The 10,011-nt window shown below is 37.2% G+C and overlaps 1 protein-coding gene across 1 annotated transcript; it reads left to right on the top strand.

Annotated features, from left to right (window-relative positions):
• The first annotated feature begins 7,691 nt into the window (after positions 1–7,691).
• Positions 7,692–9,707, top strand: LOC117635207. The gene is made up of 7 exons (XM_034369557.1): positions 7,692–7,934; positions 8,151–8,269; positions 8,499–8,597; positions 8,761–8,868; positions 8,939–8,999; positions 9,109–9,207; positions 9,612–9,707. The coding sequence occupies exons 1-7, from the start codon at positions 7,692–7,694 to the stop codon at positions 9,705–9,707; spliced, it is 825 nt and encodes a 274-aa protein (XP_034225448.1).
• The last annotated feature ends 304 nt before the right edge of the window (positions 9,708–10,011 follow it).

The following is a 10,011-nucleotide window of genomic DNA, read 5'->3' as shown; positions in this document are numbered from 1 at the left end:
TCAAGACTGCTTATCCAAAATTTAGAAAGAGAACAAAGTGGCTTCAGGATAAGCACAATAGCACTTTCATTCAATGGCTACGCTTCAAGGTATATGTTGTTGAATAACATATTTCTCTTTTAATTTTCTTCTTATTTCTATGTTAGTTTGAATTAAGATATGATTAATTTGCAGGTTCAAAGTGAACTTGAGGAAGACAATCATGGCGTATCAGAAAATTTAAGGTGGCTAGCAGCTGGTCCAAACATGGCAGTGCCATTATATAGGAACTATCTTATTAAAGGTATTAAATTCAATATCAAGGCACAAGATGATGTGCGGACAACTCAAAATAGTGGAGTTTATTTACTTGCACATACCATGCAAGTTGCTAGTGCCAAGGATAAAAACCCAATTCTCTCAAATATGGGTTTCTATGGTGTCATTCAAGAAATTTGGGACCTTGACTACCAAAAGTTTACAATCCCAGTCTTTAGGTGTGATTGGATAGATAGTTCTGGTCTTGTAGTCGACGAACTTGGATTTACCCTTGTAGATTTGAGTAAAATTGGACATAGGAATGACCAATTTGTTTTGGCTTCTCAAGTCAAACAAATATTTTTTTGTTGACGACCCGATGCATCGTGGTTGGTCGGTAGTGTTATCAATGCCTAATAGAGAATATAATGATGTTATTGGTGATGAAGTCTTAGGTGATGTGATAATTGAGTGTGAGCCATTTACTAGAGGGATGCCAAATGTTGACACATTTGATGAACTGGTGGGTGAGTTAGGTGGTCAAAATATTCGAGATGGGTGTGAAGATATATGGATTGAATGATGCTTATGTAATTGGCAGTGTATGACATTAATTTTGTAATATATTGTAATGTGATTTCTTCACTTTCATTATACAGGTTTTGGCCACAAAACAATCAGTGCAAAAAATACTGGTTCCAGATTACATCATTATATTCTGCATAAAAAACGACGTCTGTTCAAATAAAACACGACGTTGTTGTGAACCAGTTATTCAGCATATTTACCGACGTCTTAAAGCAACGTAACAATGAAGAACCACGACGCTATTGTGAAGCAATTATTCAGGATATCACGTCGGGGAAGGATTAAGAACCGCCATGTAATTCAAAATAACACGACTCCAATCCCATAATACCGACGTCTAAAAAACGAGATATATAATCTGAACGTTAAAAAATACGACGTCATCATACATTTTCCACGTCGCAAGTTCTTTTATAAACGAAGAGGAACGAAATGAATTCCGACGGTAATTCATTATAACCGCCGTCTAATATCAATTAAACGACGTTATTTGTAATACGGCTCTCATCATAATCAACGCCGTCTATATGTTCTGTAATACGGCTCTCATTTATTTGGAACCGACGTTGTTTAGAAGTTCAACGTCGTCTACATTAATAAGTGCGTCGTGAGTAATGAATACATATAAATACAACGTCGACTATATAAATGCCACCGACGTTGTTTAGCATTTCAACGTCAACTATATAAATACATACGTCGTAAATAATGACACTGACAACTATTTCCACGTCATCTTTTTTAGAAAAATCGAAGTGGAAAATTTATTTCACGACGGTTGTTTGTAAATAAGAGGCGTAGTAGATTTCAATAACGTCGTCTTCTCATGTATTTAAAGACGTCATATTTTTTCTTGTCGTGAAAATTATATTTAACGGCGTAGTGTTTTAGTTGTCATCGTTGTATGTCTATCTTGCGGCCTTGTTCTTTTAATATGTGTCATATTTTTCCTTTTTAACGACGGTGATTTGTTTGAGTTGGTCGTCTATTCTCATCCTCGACTATTTTTTAAAACTTTAGCAGACTAAACACGTCTGTTTTTATTTGTTTTCGACGTTGTTTTATTTAACAACGTCTAATATTTATCGTCGTTGTTTGTTTCTGAAAATAGGACGTATAAATTTTGTAATACGACTCTCATATATTTGTAACCGGCGTTGTTTCGTTGTTCAACGTCTACTCTATAAATACATACGTCGTAAATAATGACACTGACAACTATTTCCACGTCATCTTTTATAGAAAAATCGAAGTGGAAAATTTATTTTACGACGGCTGTTTTTATATAGGCGACGTAGTAGGAATCAATAACGTCGTCTTCTAATGTATTTAAAGACGTCATATTTTTTATTGTCGTGAAAATGATATTTAACGGCGTCTTATTTTAATTTTCGTCGTTGTATGTCTATCTTGCGGCCTTGTTCTGTTAATATGTGTCATATTTTTCCTTTTTAACGACGGTTTTTTTAGAGAGTTGGTCGTCTATTCTCATCCTCGACTGCTTTTTTAGATCTTTTTGCAGTACAAAGACGTCGTTTTGTATTTGTTGATGCGTTGTATATTTTAACAACGACGGTGATTTAGCGTCGTGGTTTATGAGGGAAAAGATGACGGTGGATTCCACGACCATTGAAAAACCGAATACACGACGGTGATTTACCGTCGTCTTTTTGCTTTTTTGTAGTAGTGCCTCATTCAACACGCTGTTTTAGGTACATACTCTTTTCTAACTCGTTACTGGAGCTATCCAAGCCTCAAGTCACTTTTTAGAAAATCCATTGGCACCCTTTAGCTTATTAAACAATTCCCTTACTGCGAAACTATGGACATCCATTTCCGCACTATAGTCTTATCCAGCTACCCTGAGTCCATGCATAACTTCATGATGACATCTCCTTCCTTAAATAACACTAAAACACTTCAATGAGGAAAACACTAAGCTGAATGACCCTTCTTGCTATCAATTCCGGCAATTTAGTCTTTAACTCCTTCAACTTACTGGTGTCGTTTGTACTTTACTCGAGAAATAGGCTCCTTTCCTAGAGCGAGCTCAAGAATAAACCCAATCTCCCAATGAAAGGTAACTCTGCGACACGGTATCTGGTCAAATCAGTTCAATCCTAAGATGATCTCCAGTCAACCATGCCGAAGGGGAATTCAATCTGTAACTACAGTAAATAATGCTCATGCTTCCTACTGAGACATGTTATATTGTCTATCTGCGGGCCTAAAACTGTCACCACATCCCCTCGGCTGACTGCTTCCTTAACTAGTTACACTGATCTGGGCCCGTCACCAAACAGAGCCTCTATGGACTGTGGTGTTTCCTGTAATTTACCTTGCCTACTTGTTTTGTTACAGTAATGATCTTTTTATGCTGAAGAAACAGCGACAACCCTTTTTGAAAATAATATCCTCCAGCTGTACCCCACTAGCAGGGCCCGGAACGATACCTGCCACACCTGGCACATTAAGGCAACTTCTTCTGTTAGAGCCTAGCAACATCTGTCTTTCAATACTTCTGGCTACACCGGCCCCAAAACGATTTTCAATACTACTATTCTGGCTGGTACCTTTACTGGAACTAAATCCAAGTTGACAGCCTCCATACTTGCGGCCATTCGGTGATTGGAAACCGTAATAACCACTGTAGTTACCTCTCTTAAATTCTTCATGATCAGTATTACCTATATCCAAATACTGTGCACAGAGTGCACCCCATGGTCTGCCCATTATCTAGCTGGGGCAAACATCACCACGGCACCAAGGTTAACCAACCACTAACTAATCACAATACCTTGGATGGAGGCTTTTAACCTTATCGCAATCAGGTACTACCTCTTACTTTCCAATCCCTTTTAGTAGAAAGCAGTACGTGAAACCTTTTTCTCGTATTCGAGTCCAATCATTATCCCCTATCCAGTTGCAAAATTTCCTTCATCCACACATTCGGTAGACTTGTGGGTAGTGCTGACTATCAAACGTGGCTCTAAAATGCTAGTCCCGTGCGAGTCAAAGGATTCTGATATCACTTCTTAACCAAATCCCACAAATACTCTACTCTTCTATAAAGCAACCATGACCTCCATGATCTACTCTATTCTGTTCAATTCAATCTTCCTTNTACTACTAGGTACAACCATTACCCAAATTTATAGTCCTCAATCCTCTTTGCTTGATCCACCTCTCTCACGGATGGATCTCGGGCTGGCTAAATCCTGAGCTAACAGCTCCAAGGTTTACTGGACGTTAGCATCTCCCTGTCCTCTAAGTACAGTAAGTACGGCTCCTGACGAGCCTTTAGCGAAACATTACTCTACCGGTTCAGATACCGGTGCAGTTCCTGTCCAACTTGGAAATCTCATCTCCTTACGTCGAGATATCTGTCAAATTTTCCTACGGATACCACCACCATTTGGGCCCAATTTGAAAAGAAAACGAGGATGCACAGAGTGCGAAGTCTACAGGAAGTAAAACCTACGCTCTGATACCAAATTGACAGGACCCGATCCTAATTCTGCTTTGGAATTCGAACCAAGCCCTGTGCATGTCCGACATCTGGCACTCACGGTCCGAGCGTCCCCGTAACTCGTGAGGCAAAGTCAAGTACACTGACATAACTGAAATCAGACTGGATGTCCGTAGACATCGGTCCGACTGTGGGTAATCACCAAATTGAAAGGCGGGTACATGGTGGTTCTAAACAACTATTTTAGAAAAACCTGATAAGTCTCTGTAATCTGATAAATCTGAGGTAAGCTGCCATTTCTGTATCACAAATCTCAAGTATACTGCTCAACTGAGTAATATAAAAACAAAGATGTTTTACGCCACATTTCTTGCTCAGAAAAACATGTAATAACACTTATTCGAGATCAGATACTGAAATTTATTCCGATAAACTCCTTTATAAAAACTTATTTATATAAAATCAATATAAAATCACTTATGAAATCTTATTTATAGAAATCATCTATATAACTTATTTATATAAAAGCCTTTATGAAAGAAAGTCCACTCACTGGTGGTCCGAGCTAGCTGGACCTCTTGAAGGTCCCTCCTGTAGGTCCACTGGACCTCTGGTGCCTGATTAACCATGAATAATAAATTAATAAACTGCTGAATAAAAAGAATTTAATTAAACTCCCTGCCCCTGGCTCCGAGAAATTCTTGCACTCGTTTTAAAGTTACTTCTATGCCCACAATAGCCTTTCAGACGCTTAGAACGGTCTTGAAAGGCCCAACGTTTTACTAAGCGATAAACCACCAGACCGGCCGATCCACGGTCTCCGATGGCCAATCTGGGCTCCTCTGAAGGTTCCTCATAGAGAAGGAACCATGTTCCGTGAGTATGGTCCGAAACGGACGGTCGGATTGGGCAAAATCGCGTTATCGGAGTATCTGGGACTCCGATTCGCAATCCGTCGAATCCTACACAATCCTAAAATCATGTAGACCGACATATCCAAAATTCAGTACGATCCAACGATTTGACGACACTGCACCCAAGGATCGCGCGACATGGAAAATTCGTTCGGGGCTCAAACCGACTCCGAATCGAGATTCGCGAAATCCTACGCGCTCGTGAGAACACGAGGATCACAAAACTGTATAGAGTCACTTCACCACCCTCGCCCACGCGCCGCCACACGCGCGGGCAGATTCGGTTGTCCAAAGCGATTTTGGGTTGCAGAAAAATCTTGGAACCAAGACTCCAAACTCCTATCCTAGGTAAAACACCCCATTTGGAGTCACTTTTGTTCTTGGACATACCCCAAAAAGTGGCCGAAATGGCCAAAAACAGAGGCCGAAAATCTGCTAAAACTTCAAGCTCAAAAATCCAATAGCTACACTACGAATCGATCTAATCCTACCCAAGAGGCAGCTAGAACAGCTCGAGAGGTTCAAGATCCATACCTGGGTCGACGGAAATGGTGGGTGGAAGTGAGAACGAGCTCCCAAAAATTTTCAGAAAAACTGTTGGAACCGGCCTGTTTCGTGGTAGTTTCCGGCTACTGCAGTAGCGGATGGAGGCTGAGGAGGGGCAGGGCTGATAGAGGGAAGTGAGGTGGTTCGTTTGGGACCGGTATTGCCTGAAACGGTGGCCTGAGTTGGGAGAAATAGCTGTCTGAAGTTGGCTGGTCGAGGTGGTCGCAAGACAGAAGAAAAGTTGGGTTTATAAAACTGAACTTCCAAATATTTACGGTTCTACCACTGAGACTCTTTTGACCATAACTCCTTCGTTGCAACTCCGATTCGGGTCTACTCCGTGTCTACGGACTCGTTTCGCCGTGCTCTATGCAACGGCGCAAGCGGAATTGCCAAATTATTTCTCGATCAAAAAGTCAACTTTTTCCCTATTAAATAATGCGAGGGTAAAATTATCTTTTTGCTAAATGGTATTAATCCTACTTTTTAGATATTTTTTTATTTTCTTGATATTTTATTTTGGGTTATTACACCCCACACCTCCTCTTCTGGTAAGCTTTTCTTCTCTCTTCACAACTAAAATTTAAGGTTAAACATTCTTTCTCTCAATACTGGGAAAATCTTCAAATTTTAGTAATCAGCACCAGATCAGATTTTTAAATTTTTTTTTATAGCTTTTTGTTGTGTTATGTTGCTAAATTTGTGATTGATTATCTTGGAACCTGCTTGATGGTTTAATCTAATTCGGTGGCTTTGTTTATTTGAAAATTTGATTCCGTGGCTTTTGTATTTACATGTAGAATTTAGTTTTGGGAATTTTAGTTTTTGATAGGTGTTTGCTTTCAATCTAAGCTATAAACATAATTGGATTAGTAAAATACGTAGAGCTTGGCTTGGTATTGACCATTTGATTACCGTGTCTATTTCTTTTAATTATTTAAGCAAACCCATTACTTGGTCCTCTAATTAAATTGATGATAAACGATCAAACTAAGGCCACAAAATAGCAGATAGGGCAAACGAGTAGAGTATTGTTAGTTGGTTGAGTTGTGTGGTTCTCTCTTTTTTTCCATGGAGATTTCTTAAGTTAAAGCTTTAATGATGCCACCTTAAGAACACCTCAGTTTCTAATTGAAGTTCTTCTACTTCATCAAAAAATATATTGATGATAAATGATCAAACACAAAAAAAGAACCATAGCAATATTATGGTGCTCCTTAATTTGTATTAGCCTTCATTTGCAGGGTTTTCAAAGAGGGATCAGATCTGTTTCTGCAACTGCTGACCTTCTGACTACTGTAAGTACACTTGTATTTCATCAAAATTTACAAGTTCTTGCACTTTTTCATGCCATGCTTAAATTTGGTTTTTTTTTTTGTGAAGTACTCTAAATGCTAGCTATAGGATAAACTGGATATGCATCATTAAAATGTGAGTAATTTTTTGGAAATGAGCTCATTTAGTTAGGGTTCAATTTATATTACATTGTTTGGCCATATTTGTTTTTTATTTGCAATATTGAAGAAATGACCAAGTATACCTTGCTACTCCTATCTCAAGCAACTTGAGATGCTCTCATATAATAGGCAGCTTCCCTCATTATTTGAAATGTGAACTCAAATTTTTTATAATATTTTTTGTGTTTAGGAAAAAGGTTAATATTCTTCATTCTCATTTACCCAATAAGGCAATGACATTAGATTCTACAATTAAATAGACCACCCGCAATCTCTTACTTAATTAATTTGTAAGCCAAGCTCGTGAATATTAACTGTGAAGCTTCCTAGGCCTCTGGTTTTTTCCTAGGCCTCTACGATCTCTTTCTTTGACTCCATCTTCTACTTAATTGATATAAATGCTTGCTGAAATTGATATTTTTAGCTTGTATTGTATTTGTGACTTGTCTTTTATATGCATATTAGCGGAAAGAATGCAAAATGGCTTTCGGCGAAAAGGCAAACATTGTTGCAAGTGGCACAATAGTTGAGATTAATGTGCCAAACCAGCCGGTTCATAATGTTCCTTTGGGAGAGGGGAGCATAAGAGTAGCTGTGAATTGTGCACTAAAGGGAGATTCTCCACTACCAATCCCTGTGAAAGGAGTGTTCGAAACGGTTGGAGATGCCCTTGGGTCGCAAGTAGCTTGGCCTCAAGATCTTATTGTCTTTGATGATAAAGTGGTAAACTTCTTTTCTTTTAAGCTTGCTATGTTTTATTCTAACTAATATGTATGTAATTTCCTTTGTAATTTCCTTCTTCTTCTACAATTATTGCATAAAGCAGAAGGTTATATATATACAATTACATACATATATATATATACAATTACATACATATTAGAAGGAAACTACAATTACATACATATAGAATAACTAATATATAACTAATAATTGTAGAAGAAGAAGGAAACTACAAAGGAAAAATTAGCAAAGACTTTATTCAAGTCTATATCACCAACAATGCCCCAAGTCTTGCAAGGTTTTATATGCATACGCACATCAAGTGATGTCCAAAGGTCAGACTATCTCCACAAATACTGATGAGGACATATTTGGTGTGAAAAAGATTGTATACATCTTTCAAGAACAAGTTATCGTGTTGGCTAAAATGAGAGAAATAGGACAACCTATAATAATTGCTCATATTAGGTAATAGTAACTTGATGTTTTATAATTTTCTGTTTCTCATATTGGCTATTAATCTTGTGTCTCATTTAGTTAGTAACTACGGAAAATGGTTGGCAGCTATTTGTTTCGCTTGGTAAAAAGCCAACAAAGGGATCAAGTGATTGGATTTATGGACCCAGCACGTATCGCACATGATCCAAGAGATGGGAATTTGTGGTAAGAATACATTACGAAATGTTTGAGACAAACTAGCATTGACAGCATCTTTTTTATTCCATATAATCTTGGGTAAGTAAAGTGGTTTTTTTTTTTAAAAAAAAAAAAAAAATTTATACAAGGAATGTTTGAGTATTACTAATATATTTTGAATTAACATTAGGGGACATTGGATCCTAACAATAATTGATGAGGACAAAGATAATGTGTATGTCATGGATCCTCTTGGGGCTCGTCACTCTCAAGATGCATGGAAAACTGTTCTAAATAAGTAAGTCCGTCTCTCTTAGTTATTTCCTTAATATGTAAATTTTTTGCATTTGGCTTATGGTTTATAATAGGTGTTATTTATCTGTTAAAGTGGGATCAAAGCTTTCAATGCGCAAATTAGGGGACGACCTCGTAAATTATCGACATGGATTATGTTTTCGGTATGCTTGTATTTCACAAACATTGTAAGACTAATTTTAAGGAACCTAACTAAATGCCGAATTGTTGTGTAAAAATGTAGGGTGCTCCTAAACAAAGCGATGGCAAGTCATGTGGGTATTTTGTGATGAGATACATGAAGGACATTTGTAAAGATTCCTCACTTAAATTTAGAAATAAGGTACTTATGGAAATTTGCAACTTCTGTTTTTTTGGTAGTTGGGTCTATGTTAATATGAACCTTGTGTAATTTTTTTTTTTCACAGCAATGTGCCTCTGTTTTTTTGGTAGTTAGGTCTGTGTCAATTGAGAAAACATGCTAGTTGTGCTTGTCCAACTCTCTACCCCATCACATGATCATTTAATTGCTAGTTTAAACATGAAGTGGGATCCAATTAATGACTTCTTGTTATCTAATTAGATTGATTGACAAATTAGATTTTCTTGTTCACCAATATAATTTCATAAATTTGCATATTGGTTTATTTGAAGTGACAACATATCTTATGCAAATTTAGTACCTTGCACTTTTTAAGCTTATGTTCATATTTTGTGTTTACATTCTATGTGTTTTTTTTTCTTCAGTATAGAGCTAGAAGGAAGGACACGTACACCCAAATGGAATTGGATGAGGTGCGAGAAGAATTGGCAACTCATGTCCTAGAATGGCTTTTTGATTGAGCTAAACATTCCTTCATTTTACTTGTCTTTCTAGATAGTATTTTGCTTATGCATAGAAAAGTATGGATAATTTGTGGTGTAGGGCTAGTAAAATTGTGATTTGGATGTGACAAGTATGGAACATTCAAGTATTTTGCTTATATATATATATAGACAATTATGGATATATTTAAATTACTGTTTATATAATGTTTTTTTTTTAATGAGCAATGGCAACACAACATGATTTGGAAATGAGGCCTTTCTTAAATACTAACACAATAACTAAGTAAAGTGTGATGTGAAACAAGCAAAATACCTACCC

This window comes from Prunus dulcis, chromosome 7, assembly GCF_902201215.1.
Source record: "Prunus dulcis chromosome 7, ALMONDv2, whole genome shotgun sequence".
Taxonomy (NCBI): Eukaryota; Viridiplantae; Streptophyta; class Magnoliopsida; order Rosales; family Rosaceae; genus Prunus; species Prunus dulcis.
Note: the sequence above shows the minus strand (reverse complement) of the source record. Positions and strands in the feature narration are given on the sequence as shown.